We start from the raw sequence: 22,834 nt of genomic DNA on the forward strand, positions 1-22,834 counted from the left end.
CATGTACTTCACAGACCCTGACGCTCACATACAACTACAGCCAGAATGGAGAACCTCTGTCCCATTTGCACATGGGTCAGTCTTGGCCCATCAGGGAGTCCAAGTTGGCCCGCCAAGCCATTTCCCCCAAACCCCAACAACTGGGGTTTCAAGGGGGAGCATCACCAGATGTCCCTGTGATGTCACCTGACTGACAAGTGGGCAGCAAATTTGTCCCTCCAGGGAAAGCACATTGGACAGCTCCCTAAGACTAAAACCTGGAGTGGATTCACTGCCCCACTGACATCGGAGCCACCAGTCTCCACTGAAGGGTAGGGAGAAAAGGATCTGGCCCGCCAGCCAGAATATGCTGCCCACCCCAAGGTACAGGATCAAAGCATCAATGGAGCAGGGAGAAATTTGGTTTGGTAATTCATACTTTCCAAAACAATAAATGGCCCAAAACCCACCTAGCCTTTGAAATTCACACTTCTCTGAATTTTGTGAATCAGTTCTCCAGGGGAAAAATGTGCACAACGATGAGCGTATTAGGGAAAGTGTGCATAGAAATGTAGTGAAAGTAATGCACATTATGTCAGGGGAAATTGCTTGCGCATAGTGTCTATTAGGCCTGCTTGCAGGCTTCCCAGAAGAGGCACCTGGTTGGCTGCTGTGAGAACCAGACACTGGACTAGATGGGCCACTGACCTGATCCAGCAGGACTCTTCTTATGTTCTTAAGGACACACTTTTGACCTGAGGCCAAGAGATAGTTTTTTATTGCCTTTCCCCACACACTCTATCTGTCCTCCTTGTGAAGTCCTAACTTTTAAAAAGTTTTTCCGCCCTTCTAAAGTGCACTATCCCACTGCCCTAACCTGCCCACTGTCTGTTCAGAGCCAGCCCACCTTTGACAACCAGCCAGATGGGCGACTAATAAATTTAATAGATAAAATAAATACATAAAATCGTGTACCAGATGCTGTGAGATGGTTGGAGAAGTTCCCAGTAGATAGAGCAGGTGACCCTGTTGAAGCCCTTGTCACTCTGTGGAACAGCGAGGTGCATTGGGCTCTTGACATGGTTGCCCCCGAGTGCCCTCTCCAGCATTGCAGAGCCCAGTTTGCACCTTGGTACGCCAGTGAGCTAAGGGCAATGAAACAGGCTGGACAACAACTAGAGCACAAGAGGTGAAAGACGTGCTGTGAGGCTGATCGGGCACGAGTAAAACATCATAACCGTGCCTACTGTGTGGTGGTGAGGTTCGGCAAAGAAAGCCCACTTCTCCGCCTCCATCACATCCTCAAGCAGCTGTCCAGTGGAGCTTTTCTGTTTTGTCAGGGGTCTGTTGACATCAATTCCAGGAAATGGAGTTTTAGACCCTTCAGAGGCCCACTGTGAATTGTTTGCAAGACACCTTGAGGGTAAAGTTGCTCACCTCTGTAGCAAACTTGATGCGCCATCGACATCTACTGTAGTCGCCAATGTAGTCCCCTTCTGGGCTCTATTCCTCTGTAACATCTGAATCAGGAGAGGCTGTGCAAGCCCTGGACTGCTGCCTGGACTCACTGGTGGGCTGGATAAGGGCCAATAAACTGAGTCTGAATCCTAGCAAGATGGAGGCACCGTGGGTTGGTGGTTCCCGAGTTCAGAAAATTGGTCAGTTGCCTGCTTTGGATGGGGTCATACTCCCTCTGAAAGAGCAGGTCCATAGTCTGGGGGTGATCATGGATCCATCTTTGTCGCTACAGGCCAGGTGACCTCGGTGGCTAGGAGTGCCTTTTACTAACTTCGGCTGATAAGACAGCTGAGGCCATTTCTGGACCAGGATAGCCTGACCACTGTTGTCTATGTACTGGTAACCTCCAGGCTGGATTACTAAAATGCACTGTGTGGGGGGCTGCCCTTGAGGTTGAGAAGCTGCAGCTGGTGCAATATGTGGCGGGGAGACTGCTCACTGGAGCAGGGTATCACCAACATGTCACCCCACTGCTGAAAGAATTGCACTGGCTGCCCATTTGCTACCGGACTAAATTCAAGGTTCTAGTTTTGGTGTACAAAGCCCTATGCAGCTCAGGACCAGGATACCTGAAAGACCGTCTTACCCTTATATACGCAGCAGATCATTACGCTCTGCAGGTGAGGGCCTCTTGCAGATACCATCTCATCAGGAGGTCCATTCCACACAACATAGGAAATGGACCTTTAGCGTAGTGGCACCTACCCTGTGGAATTCCCTCCCCTTAAATATTACACAGGCACCATCTCTGTTATCTTTTTGGTGCCTATTGAAGACCTTCCTCTTTCAACAAGCCTTTCAGGCAGCGACCTTATCACAGTCTGCGTCTGTGTTGGAATTGCTTTTTAATGTTTTTAAACCTTTTTTTAAAAAATATGTTTTTAAACCTTTTTTTAGATGCTTTAAAGCTTTTTTAAAATATGTTTTTTAAAGATGTTTTATTTTGACATATTTTAAAGTCTGTTTTTATGATGTTTTAAAGTGTTTTTAGTGCTTTTGTTTGCTGCCCTGGGCTCCTGCTGGGAGGAAGGGCGGGATATAAATCAAATAATAAAAAAATAAGGAGGGCTGCTGAAAACAGAACAGTCCTTCTGTCACTGATCCCTCCTGGAGGCAGGTCACTAGCAAGGCTGCTCACAGGTGCTGCACAGACCATGCGGATTCCTTAAGTGATGGCTCACAAGGGTTGTGATTTGCAGGTGGTGGGAGTGGGGGAATGCCCTTTTTGCAAGGTTGGACATTAATAATGCTGCTAATTTTTTTAACTTATCAGGCAGGGTAGGAAGCCCATTGATTATTTTATTTTCTGAAGAGGGGACCGTGTCATCCTGGTTGACAGCAAAGCATAGCTGTCATCCCAATAAGGGTGAAGGGTGGGGATTAATTAAAGCTGGCTGGTGATAGGAATCATTTTTAGACACACAGACACATATATGTTCTCTTCTGTACAGAACGGTGAGCCCAGAGCTGAAGTCTTATGCTTTGGGAGTTCTCTTTCTCCTCCTCCGATTGTTAGGTAAGTTTCTTTTTATCTTCTGTCTTACGGTTCTGCTTCATGGGCCTGTCACTATCTCTCAGCCTAGCCTACCCCACTGGGTTGTTGTGAGAATAAACAGGGAGGAAGGAGAACCATGTTTCCATGCCACCTCGAGCTCCTTGGAGGAAAGGCGGGATATAAATGTAAGAAGTAAATAATAAGTGAATAACGTTCTTATCGTTCCTCTGCTTTCACAGGTTTTATCCCACCTCCCCTGATCTTTGGAGCGGGAATTGATTCCACGTGCCTGTTCTGGAGCACATTCTGTGGCGAGCAAGGAGCGTGCGCTCTGTACGACAATGTTGTCTACAGGTACCTGTATGTGAGCATCGCGATAACCCTGAAATCATTGGCGTTCATCTTGTATACGACCACCTGGCAGTGCTTAAGGAAGAACTACAAGAAGTACATCAAGAACCATGAAGGCGGGCTGAGCACTAGTGAGTTCTTTGCCTCCACGTTGACCTTGGACAACCTGGGCCGAGACCCCATTGGCCAGGACCCTTCACATAGGACAAAATTTATCTACAACCTAGAAGACCACGAGTGGTGCGAAAACATGGAGTCTGTTTTATAGCGACAATAAGGGTGGATTGCTAGCCCTACGTTCCTTTTTAAAGTTAAAAAAGATAGATAAGATATATGAAAAATGTAATATAATATACAAGGATGTTTTGCTAAATGGTGGCCACCACTATATCTCAAAGTCTACTGTGATTTTCAAAAACACTCTCGTACATAGTTAGGGAGACAGTGTTTGTAGTAGAACGGGCGAGGTGGGGACCTTTGTCCTTTTGTCAGAAGCAGAGCTAGACAAGAGCCAGGAGAAGCAGGGATGTTCTCAAGAGCCAGGAGAAGCAGGAATATTCTTAAAACCTGCATCAGAAGTTGTACATTGGTGTATCAGACGCGTCAGCTAGTGCTAACGTTATGGACAGGCAAAGGTCCCAGTGTTTGGGGTCCAGCATTTCAGTGGAGAGCTGTCTGTCCTTAGGCAGAGAGGCAAAGAAAGGGCAGAAAGTCCAGAGAGAAAGAAAGATCAGAGAGGGCCTGTTTCCAGAATAAGAACCATTTCAGTCTGGGGTACCGCTGGGGTAGCCTTTGCAATAAAAGCCAAAAGGATGTAAACTTGGATGCTGGTTCCTTCCAGCATTCTCCTCTCTCTCTCTCCCTCTCTCTTTGTGATCAAAGTGGGAGCCATGTTGAAGTTCCTCAGATGATCCAACTTCATCATCCCCAGCCCCAATTCCAGAAGACATACAGTATCTAGACAACTGTCGAAATGCCCCTGACCAGCACATATCCTGTCGTCACTCAAAGCACACCAGCATCATTGAGTTGGCGTCCCTGATTCCATTTGGGCATGGGTAGAGTAGCACCTGTGCCAGAATAGGACGGGAGGGAGCCATTGGATGATCCATGCCAAGCATTCCATCATCTTTCTTTCCCCAACCTGAGGCCCTGCAGATGTTTTGGACTACATCTCCCATCAGCCCCACCCAGCATTGGCTGGAGCTTTTGGGAGTCGTAGTTCAATACATCTGGAGGACCCCGGTTGGGGAGCTGCTGTAACCGTTTTAAAAAGTGCATAGGGATGGCAATGAAGTGTGAAGACAGATGTCACAGATCTAAAATGGCTGAAGTGGCACGGTCATGCCATCGTTGCCCTGCCTGTACATCTCTGTACATTTTTCTACCTTGATTGTAAGCGCTGGGGGGAAATGACAGGTTTTCAGCACTATTTAGTTTGAGTCAGGGAAAACATTGGTCAAGGAAAAGGGTGGGGGCAGCACCTATTCTCATAGCAAGTTTTTATCCATTTCTGTGTTCGGGATTCTTGTTTTCTCTTGGGGGTATGGTGAAAAATGGGGGGGAAAATGAAGTTCCGTGCTAGGTTTAAAAAAAAAAACATACTCAGGGGCAGATATCCCACTTTAGAATGGGAAGCATCTTGTTCATCCAATTAGGGCCAGGGCAAAATGCCCTTAATTTGCTGCACTCTTCATGTGTGATAAAATGGCAATTTTAAGAGTTGGGGTGGGCAATGAAATCAAAATGTTTCAGGGACACTTATCTTTTGCTACATGCATCCCACCTGTCTCTTAAACCTTTAAAAATTTCTCTCCCTCTTCAGCAACGAGAGAGAGAGAGGCAGATGTATGCCAGCTGCCATGATTTTCTCCCAGAATGTCTCCTGTGGCATTGGGAAATAATGGCCACCAGCCCACCATCACCCCAGGGAGCTTCAGCCTACCCCCGTGGGTGACATTGTTGTGAAATATCTGAAAGGTAAACTACCCCTTTTCCAACTGCAGTAGCCTTCCACAACCTGGTGACCTTCAGGTGTTTTGGACTACAACTCCCATCTGTGCTGGCTGGAGCTGATGGGAGTTGTAGTCCATAACACCTGCAGGGCAGCAGGTTGGGGGAAGCCTGAACTATAGTTTTTCTCTCACCAGTTTGGAACAGCAATTCCCTTGTCGCTTCTAGACAACCTGTTTTTATCTATCTATCTATCTATCTATCTATCTATCTATCTATCTATCTATCTATCTATCTATCTATCTATCTATCTATCTATCTATCTATCTATCTATCTATCTATCTAATCTGTCTGTCTGACTGTCTGTCTGTCTGTCTGTCTGTCTGTCTGTCTGTCTGTCTGTCTGTCTGTATCTATCTATCTGTCTATCTGTCTATCAATCTGTCTTATCTATCAATCTGTCTATCTATCGAGCATTTGTCTTGATTTGTTTGCAGGGAAATTAGGCAATGTCAGCTGTTTGTTTGCACATTCATTCTGATTTGCTTGCAGGGAGATTAGATTATACGCTGTCACATCAAGCAAGTGATGTCTCACATTTTCCAGTGCATTTCCCCATCGCTTTCTTTATTGTAAAAAGTCTGATTCTTTTTTTGGGGGGGGGAGTGGGTTAATTGCACAAGAGCACCATCCATTTTAAGGGCACAACCTGAATTTGCTGGTATGCGACTGAATCCCACCTGCAAAATAGCAACAGTCTGAAAGTGCCCTTAACATCACACTGCAAGCAAGGGAACTGTTGCAATTGCACTCGGGATATGATTGATAACGCCTCTTCTTTGCCCTAAGTGATTAGTTACCTTCACTAGCCATCAACCTTGCCCTCAGAGACTCATCACACACTTTCAGGCATTTTGGGGCCTCTATGTTAACCCTTACATTTCTGGCAGGGTGCCATAAGCAGAATTGTTTGGTTAGTTTTCTTTAAAAAACAAAAACAAAACCTACAAGCCTCTATTGATTCTTTTCAATGCACTTTGCATTTTCTCATATCAGGATGCCCCATAACTTTTATCTGCAATAGAGGGAGTGTCCAGTGTAGAGGTGGCTAAAATCGATAGAGTGGAAGGGATACAGTCGAGAAAGGAAAGGACGCTACGGGTTGGTCCAGAACAGAGGTGGCCCTGGGCCCAAATCCAGCCCTCGAGTGAGGTTCTCTAGAAGGTCCCCTTGCCAATTTTTGCAGTGGCGTAAAGAGAGAGAAAAAGAATGCAGATCACTCCCTCTGGGGTCATCAGTACTGTCTATAGTACAATGATTTGATGAGCAGGGTGGGGGAAATGACCCCTTGCTCAGATCAGCAGAGATGTGGGGGATGCTGTGCACCTGTGTGTATGCATGAAAGAATATGGGGTGGCCACACCCACTTTTGGCCATGCCCACCACTGGCATGTGGCCCTTGGGGGGTTGTCCAAAGGTGAACGTGGCCCTGCACAGGCATGTGCAGTTTAGCAAAAGAAAAGCATAAGCACGCAAGCTTTTGCTGTAAGCCACACACACATATATATACACATACATACGTCATTGGTTGGTTCCGTGCAGGTTTTTCCCCCCAATATTGGTCTTGTTTATTGTTATTTTTTCTTTTCAGTAATTGTGATTCTAAACTGATTCAAAGTAATATTTTTAAAAAGATGTTATAAAGGGAGTGAATGTGACGAGGCTATATAAATATAGTGTGTGCGATATAAGTATACCATATATTTACCCCAAAAAAGTGTGGATGAATGTGTGCAAACGCGTGTGTATACTAATGCACACATATATGCACAGTGCTTTTTTGGTGTTTTTAAAAGAAAGATATTCCAGTATTCCTACCTAGATAAAAGTGTCATGGTGATACTCCATACCGGCGGATACTATCACAGAAAAAAAGAGAGCAGACAGACAGACACACATGTAAAAGATGGGTTAAAAGAATGGCAGGATTGTGTACCATTTTGCAGCTTGGTTTTTTATGGGTAGTTACTTGGGATTCCATGGCTTTAACTTTGTCTGATTTGTTTTGCTCTAATATGTCAGTTTCAAATTATGGACACAATCCTGAGAGTTCAGGTCTGCTCTGTGGGCTTCATGGCATTTCTCCCTTGACTAGCAGCTTTTCCTCATTTCATAAACTAGCTTTGAAAAAGACCTTGAGTTCCAAAAGTAACTTGCTGTGAGACCAGTGGAGGCTGGTCCGTTAGGGGTGAATGGGGCTCTGCCCCACCAACCACGGTCTGCCCACAGCCAGCTCTCGCCTGCCGGCCTTCTTACGTGCATCTAGTCCAGGGGGTGACAATCACTGCCACCTTTCTCCTCCTCCTTAGTCTCAGTTTTGCCCCTTGTAGGACTCAGCAGGGCAAAAGAGGACAAGGACAAAGGTAGAATCAGTTGGCTCTGCCTGTCATTGGCTTTGGCACCAGCTACTGTGGGGCTCCCTGCCTCCCGCCCTGCCAGTCGCAAGGGGCACCAGACACCACTGCATATGACCAGCAGTGTAGTGGCAAATTCAGAAGTGCAGGATCCTTTCATGATAGTCACAGCCACACCTCTTTCTAAGACTGTACAACCTTCTAAGATTACAGAATATTTTTTTTGCTGCTGGATTGAGAATGAGATCCTTGTTAACACCTTCTCCCACAACAACAGATCTTCCTAGGAGCCAACTAGCATGAAAAGGGAGTGTATTAACTACTGAGAAAAGTCTCAGTAGCTGACTCACCTCCTTTCACTCTGATTGGCTCCAATCAGCAGGTAAGGACAAGGAAGCACATTAGAAGACTCTTCTCAGCAGCTAAAACACTCCCCTTTCATGCTGATTGGCTTGTAGGATGCTAGAGATGCAAGGACCCTGCTGAGATCTGGCTCCCAAAATAGTAAGGGGTCTAAGACACACACCCCCAAGACCCTGGACAACTACACCCCTGCATATGACGGAGATGGAGTTGTGAGTGGAGGGAAGGCAGCCCTTTGGGGAATATGCATCCAAAACGATGCTGGCACTGCAGAGCCAGTTTATTTATTGTATTTATATATTTTTTAAAAATTATACCCTGCTTTTTGAGTAACTTCCACCACAAAGCAGCTTCCGATCCCCAATAAAGACCAACTTCACCTGACCATAAAAAAATACAGAGGAGCCAACCAAGAAGCCAGCATAAAAAGTGAAGGAATGGAATATAAAACACAATGCAGATCATAAAGCAGACCTAAAACATCAAAAGCAACAAGAATTGGACACTGCAGAAATGCAACAGGACTCATGGAGGAAGGCTTGGGAGGAAAGGAAAACTTTCAACCGGTCTCGAAAACAGTTTTTTGGGCTCACTTCCTTTGTAAGGGAAGAGAATTCCCAAGAACTGGTGCCACAATGCTCAAAGCACGTGCTTGAGTCACAGCTGGCTTTCCTGCAGAGGCACCATCAAGAGATCTTCTTCCACAGAGCTTGCTGGAAGTAGAGGGAGAGGCGGCTCCAAAACTGGGTAGGGCAAGGCTGGGGAGTCTCAGGCCCATGGGTCCAATTGTGGCCCTTCAGGCCTCTCTGCCTGGCCTCTGGGACTTGCCCCAGACTGCACCGCTCACCCTCCTTGAGTGTTTTTGCCTGGCTAAAATGTATCCTTGAACTTTCATAGTGCCTCTCGCTTCCCCGGATTGAGGACAAAGGAGGGGCGTGTGTAGGCGACAGCCTACTGCACAATGTTAAAATGTACATGTGTTGCTCCACCCACTTTTGCCTCTGGCCCCGCCCATCATTGGCATGTCCCCCCCCCCCAGGTTGCCCAAAATTCAAATGTGTAATTGTGGCCGTTTGGAGGCACCTTAATAAGTAAGCGCAAAGGGTTCCCCCTGAGCACATGGAACTGGCTTCCCGGATCTCGGCTGGTCACTGTTAAGAACATAAGAACATAAGAAGAGCCTGCTGGATCAGGCCAGTGGCCCATCTAGTCCAGCATCCTGTTCTCACAGTGGCCAACCAGGTGCCTGGGGGAAGCCCGCAAGCAGGACCCGAGTGCAAGAACACTCTCCCCTCCTGAAGCTTCCGGCAACTGGTTTTCAGAAGCATGCTGCCTCTGACTAGGATGGCAGAGCACAGCCATCATGGCTAGTAGCCATTGATAGCCCTGTCCTCCATGAATTTGTCTAATCTTCTTTTAAAGCCATCCAAGCTGGTGGCCATTACTGCATCTTGTGGGAGCAAATTCCATAGTTTAACTATGCGCTGAGTAAAGAAGTACTTCCTTTTGTCTGTCCTGAATCTTCCAACATTCAGCTTCTTTGAATGTCCACGAGTTCTAGTATTATGAGAGAGGGAGAAGAACTTTTCTCTATCCACTTTCTCAATGCCATGCATAATTTTATACACTTCTATCATGTCTCCTCTGACCCGCCTTTTCTCTAAACTAAAAAGCCCCAAATGCTGCAACCTTTCCTCGTAAGGGAGTCTCTCCATCCCCTTGATCATTCTGGTTGCCCTCTTCTGAACCTTTTCCAACTCTAGAATATCCTTTTTGAGATGAGGCGACCAGAACTGTACACAGTATTCCAAATGCGGCCGCACCATAGATTTATACAACGGCATTATGATATCGGCTGTTTTATTTTCAATACCTTTCCTAATTATTGCTAGCATGGAATTTGCCTTTTTCACAGCTGCCGCACACTGGGTCGACATTTTCATCGTGCTGTCCACTACAACCCCGAGGTCTCTCTCCTGGTCGGTCACCGCCAGTTCAGACCCCATGAGCGTATATGTGAAATTAAGATTGTTTGCTCCAATATGCATAATTTTACACTTGTTTATATTGAATTGCATTTGCCATTTTTCTGCCCATTCACTCAGTTTGGAGAGGTCTTTTTGGAGCTCTTCGCAATCCCTTTTTGTTTTAACAACCCTGAACAATTTAGTGTCGTCAGCAAACTTGGCCACTTCACTGCTCACTCCTAATTCTAGGTCATTAATGAACAAGTTGAAAAGTACAGGTCCCAATACCGATCCTTGAGGGACTCCACTTTCTACAGCCCTCCATTGGGAGAACTGTCCATTTATTCCTACTCTCTGCTTTCTGCTTCTTAACCAATTCCTTATCCACAAGAGGACCTCTCCTCTTATTCCATGACTGCTAAGCTTCCTCAGAAGCCTTTGGTGAGGTACCTTGTCAAACGCTTTTTGAAAGTCTAAGTACACTATGTCCACTGGATCACCTCTATCTATATGCTTGTTGACACTCTCAAAGAATTCTAATAGGTTACTGAGACAGGACTTTCCCTTGCAGAAGCCATGCTGGCTCTGCTTCAGCAAGGCTTGTTCTTCTATGTGCTTAGTTAATCTAGCTTTAATAATACTTTCTACCAGTTTTCCAGGGACAGAAGTTAAGCTAACTGGCCTGTAATTTCCGGGATCCCCTCTGGATCCCTTTTTGAAGATTGGCGTTACATTTGCCACTTTCCAGTCCTCAGGCACGGAGGAGGACCCAAGGGACAAGTTACATATTTTAGTTAGCAGATCAGCAATTTCACATTTGAGTTCTTTGAGAACTCTCGGGTGGATGCCATCCGGGCCCGGTGATTTGTCAGTTTTTATATTGTCCATTAAGCTTAGAACTTCCTCTCTCGTTACCACTATTTGTCTTAGTTCCTCAGAATCCCTTCCTGCAAATGTTAGTTCAGGTTCAGGGATCTGCCCTATATCTTCCACTGTGAAGACAGATGCAAAGAATTTATTTAGCTTCTCTGCAATCTCCTTATCGTTCTTTAGTACACCTTTGACTCCCTTATCATCCAAGGGTCCAATTGTCTCCCTAGATGGTCTCCTGCTTTGAATGTATTTATAGAATTTTTTGTTGTTGGTTTTTATGTTCTTAGCAATGTGCTCCTCAAATTCTTTTTTAGCATCCCTTATTGTCTTCTTGCATTTCTTTTTTGTTTGGTGTCATGATCTTTTGAATATGGGGGCTTGGGGAACAGAAGACCCCTCGCATTATGCAGCGCCATTTTTACCCCTCGGGCAAGCACAGGGTGACTTTTTATGTTGCAATGTTGACATCGGCTTAGCAAATCGCAGCTGGTAGTTGCCCCCCTAAGCCAATTAACTAAACGTTGTACTGGCTATGGAACTGTCTTGACTTACTAGTTATATAACTGATGTGTGTGACACCTCTATAGTCTTCCTCATTTTCAAAGTAATAATAATTTGTTACAGATTGCCTTTTTTAAAAGGCATACAACCTTCTCTCCACCAGCCCCCACAGGGTTTTTAAAACTTTTTTAGTAGTTTTTCATACTAAACCATATTGACCCAATTTACAGAGATTTGCTGCAGAAGTGAATATCTGAAGTGGCAAAGACTGTGTGAGTTTTATATATTCATTTATTTATACTGACAAGTTTTATATACCACATAATCAGCAAAAATGTCTTAAGCCATTTACATAAAGCAATACAGACCTTTTATTCAAAATACCGGTAAAATAAAATATTAAAAACAAATTGTCATACAATTTATCCACATACAGCCAGAATAATCCATTTTAAAACAAACTGCTTCTGTTTTCCATGTGGGAGATCTGGTAGAAATCCTCTTCATGTCAGGGTCAAATGGCATGTTAAGTGTACTTAACATTGGCTATGCAGGGCCCTGATCCATTTTTGGGGACTGTGGCACATTGAAAGGAAGGACCCACTTGCCCTAATGGACCAACCTCCCCCAGCCACAGGTCTCCCTGTGAGCTTCAGGGCCCAGCAACAATTCGGACCCAGATCCAAGTCCAGCACTATGTCCTTGGGACTGCAGGTGAATTTGGGGGTGTAATTGCCCAGGTCTCTTTTTTTTAAGCATGGCCATGGTGCTGCAGTCAGGCAGTGTGGCTTGCTGAAGATCAAAGGTTGTCACATGCAGATGCAAGTTTCCAGCAGAATAGAAATCCAGTGTCAAAGATCAATTAAGCCACCTTCAAACTACATTTTCTAGAGTAAGAAAGAAATCATAAATGACCCCCATAATGAAAAATTGTAACAGCCTGTACATATTTTGTTTCACAAAATTTATAAGCTGCCAAATAAAGTAGGGATATCCTATAATAAGTAACACATTTGTTGGCATTTCAGAGCAATAGGAGAGGTCTTCTCTGCATTCGTTCCAGTCTTGCCATCCATTTCTAGGGAAATGAGCAGGGCGCGTTGTGGACTGAGACTATCCATCATGCCATGCGCGCTCATATTTGTTGTTCATTGTGTTGCTGTTTATAAAGGAAGGTGAAAAACATTAATACCCATTTTGTTCCAATCATGTCTTGTGCAGGAAAAATCCATACATCCTGAGTGCCATTATGATATGGCTCGTAAGCAGTAAGAAATCTATCAGGTACAGTCAGTAAGTTAGAGCAAATAATTTATTAAGAACAAGTTCAATAGTGAACTTCTCTTCCCGTCAGAAAGGGGGGGGGGAAATCATTTGAAAATGTACTCGGAGCGCCTCATCATATTGAGTTCTATCTAATGTGGTGCTAAGTTAAAGACTCTTAATGGTATACTAGGTCCACTGGCAAAATGTTTTGCATCAATTGGGCAAAAGAATGCATTAAGCAGTTTGATGGCAAACTTGTTGCACAATAAATTGTGCAATCTATTGTGCAAAGATTTTCCACTAGCGCAACAGCATTAGAAGTCACCTGTCTGCTAGCGCAAGAGCCCTTGCACCAGCAGACAGAGAACATGGGATGCAACCCATAGTTGGGTGTCATGCAGATATTTCATGAACCCTGCTGTGTTGAAACAGGAGGCTGTATTCATGTGGTTTGTGCATTGGGAACAGCTGCTGTTCTGTAGCTGAGTGTGCAATTAAAAAAAAAAGGATGTGGAGATAACTGCATTAATGCATTAAAGGAGTACCACTTGCAGCAAAGTGATCCTGCACTGTTTTCATCAGCCGAAGTATCCACAGTTGCATCAACCACCCTCAACAGTTTGCAGGAGAATTCTTATTTCAAGTCCTCCTCAAAAGTGTGCACTGGTATCGTTCTTTGTCTGTAGGGCTTGTGAACAAAACAGACGTCTCTAGAATAGTCCCAGAAAAGTGAGAGAATGTCCACCTGTAAATGAGTAAAGCACCTTTGGAATCAAAGCCTAAGGTGAAGTACATGTAGAAATCCCGAGGCAAGATCTGAAGGCATAGGCAGCTTCCACCTTGCTGAAGCTAAGTAGGTCTGGGGCTGGTTAGTTCCTGGATGGGAGGCCACTTAGGGGGGCCCATGTACACAGCCTCAAGTTCCATGATGGAAGAAAGGTGGAACAGTCATGCACTACATAAATAAAGACATAAAGGTATTTTGAATCATTTCAAGGAAGCAATTGATGCTTGGCATAATGCTATTTCCTTTGTGAGTAAAGGCAGGCTTCTGTACGCAGATGGAGTGCATGCTAACCAGGAACTATCCAGGAAAATCTTGCAGTTTGTGAAAAAGAGCCCCAGATTCCCCAGGGGAGGGGCAAGATTTTACATGAACTCTACCCCCCCCGTGCTGCCTCCTGATGGCGCTTTGCTCCCAGCTCAGTCCTCACCAGCACTACCATAGCAACCATTGCATATTAATGGTGAGTGACCCCTCAGTGTTTACAGGACCACGTGGGTTGGGGAGAATGTAGTCATGAAGTATGTCTGTGTTGTAATCTGTACATCTAAGCCCGATTCCCATGCCTTAAGGAGATCCACCACAGCCACACTCTGCTTTTTGGTGGCTGTGGTTGTCCCCAGAACTGGCTCCATGGTGTATGCAGCAATTTCATGGGGTGGGGCAGAGAAAACCCACAACATATGGTTGGGGACCCAGAGTTGCATCCAGTGCTCATCCTACTCAGAGTAGACCCAAGGTAGCCTTGTTCATTAACTTTAATGTGTCCACTCTGAATAGGACTAACATTGGATACAACCCCCAGAATCCAGCTTTTATCTGAAGTGCAAGTTCCTAGTCCTCATTGGAAAGGTATGCTTGGAAATGTGTGGGAAATGCTGACAGCAATCTCTGAAGTCAGCAAGGTGACTGAACCAAAGTTCCCACCATCAGGGGTAGGGAATACAGTCTTCTATTTGAAGGCATTGTCTGTTAGAAGTCCAAGTCTAGGATAAAGACAAAGAACCCTAAGAAGGGAGAATTAGGGTCAGGGGTGGACTTGAAGTTACCCATCAACAGCAGCATCTGGACAGCAGACTAAGGTTGAGGAACAAGGGCGAAATGTATTGTACATCTGTTTAAATTATAATGATAAATTCTACCTTTGCATCGATACATATCAATTAGCATGTGCAAATCTGATGTAAATCTGTGAGTTTTAGTGTGCCCCCCCCCAAAATAAATAAATAAAAACGCAGCACAGTCCATGCAGCCCTGATTATATCCTATAGAATTCTTGAGACAAGAAAGGGGTGCTTAAGGGCTGAGCTGTTCAGAGTTCTGAAACTCTTTAATTCTTTGAATTGACATCTGTCTCAAAAAATAAATGCAGTTTGAATTCTTGTGACTCTTGGGTGGGGACATGTGTCTGAACTTACACAATAGATCCATTCTGAAGCAAAGTAAGAAAGGGGGGGCTTGTCTCCCACAAGTGCATGTGAGAAAAGAGCTGTTGTGTCTGCTTGTGGACTTCCCATAAGGATCTGGTTGGCCACTGTGAGGATAGGATGCTAGATTTGATGCACCGTTGGCTTGATCCAGCTATGGGGCTCTCCTTATGTTCCTATGGACTACATCAACTCTCTTGGGGAAGGCTAATTTAGGACATGGGAAACTGCACTATGATGAGTCAGACAATCTGCCCATTTAGGTTAGGACTGCCTCTGAATACCAGTTACTGGGAATCATAAGTGCCGAGAGAGTTTCCCGTGGGCATTTAGTTGGCTACTGTGAGAACAGGATGCTGGACTAGGTGGGCCTTTGGCTTGAGCCAACAGCCAGGCTCTTCATAGGAAAATGCCCTATGCTGAGTGAGGCCATTGGTCCATTTAGCTCAGGATTGCTTCCGAATACCAGTCGCTGGGGATCACAAATACGGGAGAGTGCTGTTGTGCTCATGTCCTACTTGTGAGCTACCCAGAGGCTGGACTAGACGGGCCTCTGGCTTGATCCAGCAGGGCTCACATTCTTATGTTCTTCATGTGGATGGCATGATGGGTAGATGCAAGTTCTGGAATTTCCCAGGTTTTCCTTTGGGGATGGGATGGTGAATAGTCTTTGGCATTATCAATTTTTATCCGTAATCCACACATGAAGGCACTTCCAAATTCAGCGATATTTTTTCTTCCTTGCTACTACTTAAGTTTGGTCTGACCCAACAGCCTCCCTTCCCTTGGCTTCTCGGGGCCTAAAATTCATTCTGTTTGGTGCTTAATTATCTACATCCCCTACATTTCAGTTTTGATAGCACTCTCATACTTTTGGATCAATCATGCCCCAAAGGAGGATTTGTCCAAAGATAACTAATGATAATCTTTTCTGATTTTTTTTTTTTGGTTGCCATGTGTATGGAGTTTTATCAGCACTTCCAAAATTTAACATGTTCATTTTTGTTTTGGAGGGAGAGCGGGGAAATAGATTTATTTAAAACAGGAGAAAGATCTCACTGTACGTCTGATTGACAGGGAGAGAAATGGGAAAGAGAAATGCTGTGCTCAGTATATTATGAGTGCTGCATTCTGTATTTTTGCAAGCTTATATTTTCCAGATGAATTTAGAAATATGTGATGATGTGAAATTATGTACTGTAAGTTTGCGGTAAATGATATTAAAAACACTATTTTCATTCATCAGCCGTGTCCTTGGGTGAGCTTTCTGTTGTGCACGCTCTGCAAGTTGTATGCCCTAGAACCTATGGAATGTGGCAAGGGGGTGGATGCAGGGCAACTCCTCAAATGTTAGTACTCATCACGTGATGTCTGCAACATCAAGTGATGACTGCACATGTCAGTCCTCCAGTTCATTTAAAAGAATGCGTATGTTTTGGTGGGTTGTATGTCAGAACTTGGTTTCTTTCTAACATGAAATTGTATTCTGAAGTACTGTTGAAAATACAGTCAAGAAGATGGAATAATGCTTCAATAACCAAATTATAAAATAGAGAAAGAGGATTGAACAAATTGGGCATAGTCAATTGATTTATGGAACAGAGCAAGTGTGGGGAACCTTTGGCCCTTCAGATCTTGCTGAATGACAACTCCCATCATCCCCATGAACATTGGCCATGCCTGCTAGGGCTGATGGGAATTGTAGTTCTGGATCATCTGGAGGGCCAAAAGGTCACCACTCATAGTCTAAGGCAGATAAAGGCAATGTGGTACCTCTCCCAATAGATGTTCTTGGGTTCCAACTCCTATCATCCCTGGATATTGGCCATGCTGTCTAGGGCTGATGAGGGTTATAGTCCAAAACATCTGGAGGGCACCACATTAGCTACCTGGCCTCAGGAGAGGATTGCTAACTGCTGAATGGGTTTGTATTTTAATGTTTTTTCTGGGACTGCAATAATGTTTTCACTTGCCTGGGAGAACGTTGCATTGAATTCAAGTGAATTTACTTCTGAGTTGACATTAATAGGAATGCGCTGGGAAGAACAGTTGTTTTTTTACACCTCTGTTTTTCATCAGAATGTGATCAGAGATTCAAAGGGCTCCTACACTGGAAATAAGCAGAACCTATGCATCCCATCGCATCTCTCCTGAAGTTGGAATTCCTGGTTTCACTTCACTTCCTTGTTCGTAATCCTGGGCTCCCATGCTTCTCACTCCACTCTGTGTTGGGGAGATTTCCTGCAAGCATACTCCACACAACTCTGCTGCTTCACATAATTGCAAAAAAAAGATTGCTGCACAGGAATCTCCGGAGTCATTTGATTCTAATGTGTAGAAATTCCTGACAGTAAACAGCAACTGTGTTCCAGAACTTCCGCAGTGTGGAACATTCCCACCAAAGGAGCAAGTATGAACCAACCTAGCCATGCCTCTTCCAACAATACTGTGAAGCCTCCAAGGATAATGTACCATCTACTGAGAATTTTATAGTGGGCTTCCTGCATATTTCTGTTGACTGATAAAGTGGTTCAGGGCCGGTCCTGTCATTAGGCAGAGGGAGGCAGCTGCCTCAGGCAATAGATGCTGTAGGAGCAGGCAGGTGAGGCCTTGAAGAACAGAGCTGTATGCATTGTATTTCCCCTAAGCTAGTCAGTTGCCTTCAGCTGTGGAGGTCGCTGTCCCATCACCAGTGCTGAAATAAGATTTAGCTGCCGGTCCTGTGGGTGCTGATACACAGCGTGGAGCAGGGTGGTCCCAGCTTGTCTGCTGCAGATCACAAAGTGTCTTGGGCAAGCCCTCGAGGAGTGAAAGAAGTTCGGAGACCACATCAACCACCTTCAGAGTTTTGTCTACATCATTCTCCCACGTTCTCAGATAACACCCCAGGAGCCAAGGACCCTGGAGGACTTTATAAAGTTGGGCTTCATGCATCTGTAACATTGTGCTCTGCTTCGCATCACCTTGAGCAATGATGGCACAGTCTGTCACCTCCAAAGGGAATAGCAGAGCAATCTAATAATTATTCTCTTTCTCCTCTGTAGCAGAAGACAGGGGAAGAAAGGGGGGAAATCACAAAGCAATTGCTAGCTTCACTGAGACATTTTATGTTTGAAGGAAACAAGTCTCCCCAAAGAGGTTAAACGACTATTTGTTTCTATTAGACATTTCTCAAACCCCTGCATACGTACATCCTTTATTTCCCCTAGAGAAGGAAAGCACCGTGGACACCTCCTTGGATGTTCCGACTGAAATTCAGAGCAGATTCCACTGCCCCACAGACAAAGAGCCACCAGCTGCCACTGATACGGAGGGCACCAGGTTGGCTATCTCTGTCATACATTATGTCCTCAAAGAAAGTGAAGTGAAAAGACTCGCCCTCTTTCTCCACACCACAGAGTCCCACCCCGCCATTCCTCCCAAAGAGCTACAATTCTCAGAGTAGCTTAACAATCAATCCTGCTTCCCAGGAAACTCTGGGAATTGTAGCTCTGAAAGGGGAAAAGCGGTCGCCTAACAACTCTCGACCCCCTTAAAAAACTACCATTCCCCGGATTCCTTGGGGTAAGCCATTTAAAGCGTTATGATACTGCTTTAAATGGAAAGTGCAGATGGGCGCACCGTTGGCCAACTGGCCAATTTCACCATTAAGTGTCTCAAAAGAGAAGAGCCGAGGGACAGGCGAAAGAGAGCTTTCTAACCATGCCGTTGTGGTCAGCGACAAAAGCTTTTTTGCAGCGCAAAGCATAAAAGCGTCCTCTGACAATCTGTTGCCTTTCCTGTCTTTACAAGTTCCTGTTTATGCTCCACCACCAGTTAGGTTATTTTCCTAGCCAAGCGAAGGACTTTCATCAGCGATTGCTGCCCCTCGAATGTCATAGGCATCTGTTTCCCAATTTATATTGTTAGATTTTGGAGGGGGGAATAAATGAGCATCTGGCATTTCTCCCCATGTCCTCGCCCATCCGTAAATCCAAAAGGAGCCAGCTATCACTAGGCAATGTTCCCTAATAAATAGTTCAGCACAGAAGGAATGCTAACACTTCTCGGTAAGTGCCAAACGCTCTCTCCAGCAAATCAGTGAGGTAGGCCTGCGTTGGTTGACAGGGATTGCACCCTGCCAGGAGTTTGACAAGCCCTTTTTAGGAATCTGCCTCATGGCAAGGCAGACCATAGGTCCATTTAGCATAGTATTGTCTGCACTGACTGGCAGCAGTTCCCTGGGGTTTCAGAAAGGAGCCTTTCCTGCTCCTTTCCCAGTGTTGGCATGCAAAGCAGCTGTTCTACCATTGAGTTATAGCCCTCCTCCTAAAAGTGAAATAAGGTTCCAGTCCTCATGGCTCTGAATAAAAGGCTGGATCACATAGATGAGGAAGCTCCCTTATGCTGTCTTATTTCATTTGTCCATCTAGCTCAAGTTTTGTCTACATCACTGGTAGCCAACATGGCGCCCTGCAGATGCTATTGGACTCCAAAATCCATCAGCCCAGGCCAGTGTGGCTAATGGTCAAAGATAATGAGTTGTAGTTTATCCTCCTTGAATTTGTCTAATCTTCTTTTAAAGCCATTCAACTTGGTGGCTATCCCTGCGTCTTGTGGGAGCGAATTCTATAGTTTACCTATGTGCTGTGTGAAGAAGTATTTTCTATTGTCTGTCCTGAATCTTCCAACATTCCACTCCATTGAATGCCACGAGTTCTGCTGTTACGAGAGAGGAAGAAAACCTTTTCTCTATCTACTTTTTCCATGCCATGCCTAGTTTTTTTTACACTTCTATCATGTCGCCTCTGACTCGCCTTTTCTCTAAACGAAAAAGGCCAAATTCTGCAACCTTACCTGATAGGGAAGTTGCTCCATCCCCTTGATCATGCTGGTTGCCTTTTTCTGAATCTTTTCCAACTCTACAATAACTCAGCTGGAAGCCGCAGGAGGGGAAAAGGCTCTCATAGTCAGGTCCTGCTTGGGGGCTTCCCATTGGGGCATCTGGCTGGCCACTGTGAGAACAGGATGCTGGACTGGATGGGCCACTGGCCTGATCCAGCAGACTCTTCTTATGTTCTTAACTGGTATCCAGAGGCATACCACCTCCAACAGTGGAGGTACCTTTTCCGGAAATACTTCTGAAATGCAAGTATATGGAATCCCATGGCCTCCTCAATCAGGGTATTTTATCAAACAATTCGAGGAGTTGTAGAGTTTGAGACACCACCCCCCACACACAGATTCAACAGGAAGCATCTTCTCTTTTTCCATCCCTGGCTTTTTAGCATCCAAGCAATTCCACTCCAGGCGTCAAGAACGATGACATCATGCTAACAACCAGGAAGCATCACGCGCATCCCTTCTTATGGAGCATTTGGCATCACCTCCAGAGTTTGTTGCTAGCAGCCCGCAGTGATCATTCTGGGTTGGAAGCTGTACTGTGCCTTTCCTAGGGCTGCCGTCATGAATCATTCTGCTTAATGAGCAATTGCTTGGAGGCTGTATGTTGATGGAGGCACCACACCGAGGCACCCCCCCTCCACCCAAGCAGGAACTGACTACCTCGCTGTGGGGCAAATGGAGCTTCTTCATAGATGGCAAAACAGCTGCTGTCCGCAGTGGTTGAGCATTGGACGGGACCTCAAGACTGCTGAGGAGTCCATGGCCACCAATCCCCACTTCTAGGTTCTCTTGTATTATACACATGCATGATACATGTGATTCCTTCCTTTGCCATCCACAGTCGCATGAGGGATCTTTGATGGATGTCATCTGCAGGCACAAATTCTATACATCTATTCAACTAGAAATGCCATCTGGAAATTGCTGGGAGTAAAGCGCCAAATACTTGTAACAAGTAACCTGAACCAGTGGGAGGCGATAGACAGAAAGGCAAGCTATTCTTCCCTTGGCGATTCTTTCCACTTGTCGTTTGTTTTGTCTCAGGCTTTACTTCCTTCCTCTTTCTTCTGAGTGACTGTGGGAGTGCTAGCCTCATGACTCTGTAATGGCCACATGTATGCCTGTAGTCTGAATGTACTTGGAATGTGCCTGTATTTTCCTAGGAGTAATTAACTGTATGTTTCATTCTTTAAACCACCAGTCTTACCAGCCTACTCATTTCTGCACTTCGCTGCCATATATGCCAAGCTGCAATAGAAATAACAGCCTTTGACCCAGAAGCCCCTTCTCCGGAGCTGGCTGTGGTTAAGGAGGGCAAGTAGGATAGAGAAGGATAGGACAAGAGCACTTTGCATGTTCTCTGACATTCTGTCATCTTTTCCTTCTTCACATGTCTCGGGTCAAAATGAAGCTAGAGCAACCGGCAGGGAAGTTGGATAATTTTTTACCGGGGAGGGGGAAAACCATACACACATCGTCCACCACAACTTCGCCATGATAAGTTAAGCTTGAAACCTTGCACTCTCCCGCCAAGGGAGAATGAGCCCACCCCTTCCCACAGGTTCCCCTCCAGTAGGAAGTCTGGCACAGCCACCAGCACACCTGACTTTCATAACCTCACAGGGAGCATTCCAGCTGGTCAGACAAAAACTAATGACAGCAATCTCCATTGAAGAAACCAGGGGTGTAGTCGTGCGGGGCCTCAGGGGGTCTTAGACCCCTTACGTTTTTGGGTGCAGGGTCCTAGCCGGGTCCCTATGTCTCCAGCATCCTGTGAGCCAATCAGCATGGAAGGGGAGTGTGTTAGCCACTGAGAACAGTCTTCTCACATGCTTATTTGTCCTTCCCTGCTGATTGGAGTCAGCCACTGAGAAGACTCTTCTCAGTAGTTAACACACTCCCCTTTTATGCTTATTGGCTCCTACATTTATCTGTTGATGTGGGAAAAGGCATTAACAAGGATCTCTTCCCAGCAACAAAAAAGGGGAGGCATGGCTATGACTAACATGAAGGGATCCTACGCTTCTAAATTTGCCACTACACTACTAATAGAAACACACACATTAGTACTGGAGTACATATATTTAGCTTCACAGAGAAAGATGGAACAAAAAGACAAGTTTCAGCCCAGGTGTTGCAACAGGGAGGGGGGAATCAGTGGTGTGGAGTCTCTCTCTCTCTCTCTGCTCGTGAGCCCTGGCCTCGGTTTCCCCACCATCCGGGACTCTCTTTATCGGCTCTAGGCCTCTCTGGCTCACTGTGATTGGCGCTGCTGCTGATGGTGCTGAGTCAGCAGCTCGCAGGTGTTTCTTTCCTAGGACAGAATCATAGAACAGTAGAGCTGGAAGGGACCTATAAGGCCATCAAGTCCAACCTCCTGCTCAATGCAGGAATCCAACTTAAAGCACAGCATAAATTGGGGAGGAATTGTGAAAGAGGAGACACAGGAGCCTAGGGAGCTTTCTTATACTGAGTCAGATCATTGGTCCATCTCACTCAGCACTGTCAACACTGACTGGCAGCAGCTCTTCAGGGCTTCAGGCAGGGTCTTCTCCTAGCCCTACCTGGAGATGCCAGTGGGAATTGAACCTGTGGCCTTGTGCATGCAAAGCAGATGCTCTGCAGCCCTTCCTGTGCACGTAGGTGGGCCCCAACATGACAACAGAAACATGCTCTGACATCTGTACAAAATGCAACCTCCTCCTCTGCACAAATGTCTTCTCTAATTAAGTCATCCTGGGCATTTAAAGGCCTTGCCAGCTCCACTTGGCCCGGTCTGGAGTGCTCAGTTCCAAATCTTCCACAACAGCTTTGTTCCATCAGATGCCATCCTGGCTTTGTTTCATGCCAGAGGAATAGACAGAAGAATGTGCCATGTTGCTTCCCACCCTGAGATGTGGGTGTACAAAGGTTTCTGTGTGCAATTCAGGCACCTTCTGCTGAGGCCCAGATCATAAGTGACCTCACAAGAAGATGGGTCCAAAGATGCTTGTATGTCTACCCTTTGTATTAAAACACAACCAACCCTCCCCCTCCAAAAATAAATGATAATAAAGGG

The 22,834-nt window shown here is 45.5% G+C and overlaps 1 protein-coding gene across 1 annotated transcript in view; it reads left to right on the plus strand.

The window, feature by feature from the left end:
• The window catches only part of SLCO3A1 (solute carrier organic anion transporter family member 3A1), an 83,819-nt gene extending 74,386 nt beyond the window's left edge, over positions 1–9,433 (plus strand). The window contains exons 9-10 of the mRNA XM_061595582.1: positions 2,949–3,013; positions 3,232–9,433. Of these exons, the coding sequence (XP_061451566.1) occupies positions 2,949–3,013; positions 3,232–3,611 (445 nt within the window). The 3' untranslated portion in view covers positions 3,612–9,433. The remainder of the gene's footprint in view (positions 1–2,948; positions 3,014–3,231) is intronic.
• Positions 9,434–22,834: the final 13,401 nt, after the last annotated feature.

Source organism: Rhineura floridana, chromosome 14 (assembly GCF_030035675.1).
Source record: "Rhineura floridana isolate rRhiFlo1 chromosome 14, rRhiFlo1.hap2, whole genome shotgun sequence".
In the NCBI taxonomy this organism is placed as follows: domain Eukaryota; kingdom Metazoa; phylum Chordata; class Lepidosauria; order Squamata; family Rhineuridae; genus Rhineura; species Rhineura floridana.